Source organism: Anopheles ziemanni, chromosome 2 (genome assembly GCF_943734765.1).
Source record: "Anopheles ziemanni chromosome 2, idAnoZiCoDA_A2_x.2, whole genome shotgun sequence".
Taxonomy (NCBI): Eukaryota; Metazoa; Arthropoda; class Insecta; order Diptera; family Culicidae; genus Anopheles; species Anopheles ziemanni.
Window position 1 is genome coordinate 69,536,163 of NC_080705.1, and position 928 is coordinate 69,537,090.

The following is a 928-nucleotide window of genomic DNA, read 5'->3' on the forward strand; positions in this document are numbered from 1 at the left end:
TAATAAAAAAACGAAACGTGTGTGAATCCCGAGCGAGGAATTCCCCTGCGACGGTGATAATGGATGTTTTATTATGCAAATTGACGCGGCAACATTGCAATGTCATGACACGTTGTACATCAATACGCCGTTGAATGGAGGTTCGGTCATTTAACGATAACCTCTCGGAATGAGATCACTTAGACAAGAACTCTTTGGAATTCGTTCGTTTTGTACAATGTTCAATATTTTATTGCCTTACTTAAGCGTTTGTAATGTAGTTCCACGTTGTAGGTTATTGAGCTAGCAGAATGAGCTTCGGAAGCATCTATTAACCTTGAATAGCTGGAGGGTTGCCATTGATCGTAGCTTCGAGCTGTTGCTTCTTCTGTTGTTCCTGGTTTATCTTACCCTCCATATCTTTAATATAGCCCTTCGATGCGTTTATATTTCTCTCTTTCTCGATTATGGCTTTTTCAAGATTCACTTTTTCTTCCTGCAAATCCTTGTACTCCTCCGTTTGTTGCGCAAGCAGCTTTTCGTAGAAATCTTTTCGATCCGCAACGTGTAGGAATACTTTCTCCAGCTGTGATGCGTCATCCTGCAGACCAACCACCGGTATACTGAATTCGTTGAGTTTTGCATGTACGAAGTTACGCATTTCAGTTTTGTAGTTTTTACCACTGTCGATTAATTGGTTGTAGTGCCGAAGAAAAATATCTAAGCGGTTGGACGTTGAATACATGGTTGTTTGGGTGGCTTCCATTTCGGTTATTTTGGAATCGATTCGTCTAAGCTGAGCTACAATGTTATCACAAGTTGAAGGCCACATATAACCCAACAATCCACCAAGGGCTCCACCAAATGAGAAAAGCCACGTCAAAACAACAAACAGCGTACTAGGCTTCATTTTTTTCTGAAAAAAAGACAGCCAAATACCAATTTGGGA

At 40.7% G+C, this 928-nt stretch overlaps 1 protein-coding gene across 1 annotated transcript; it reads right to left on the reverse strand.

The window, feature by feature from the left end:
* Positions 1 to 310: 310 nt before the first annotated feature.
* LOC131294201 (uncharacterized) lies at positions 311 to 724 on the reverse strand. Its single transcript, XM_058322247.1, has one exon. It carries the CDS (start codon positions 722 to 724, stop codon positions 311 to 313), a length of 414 nt encoding a protein of 137 aa, XP_058178230.1.
* Between the last annotated feature and the right edge of the window lie 204 nt (positions 725 to 928).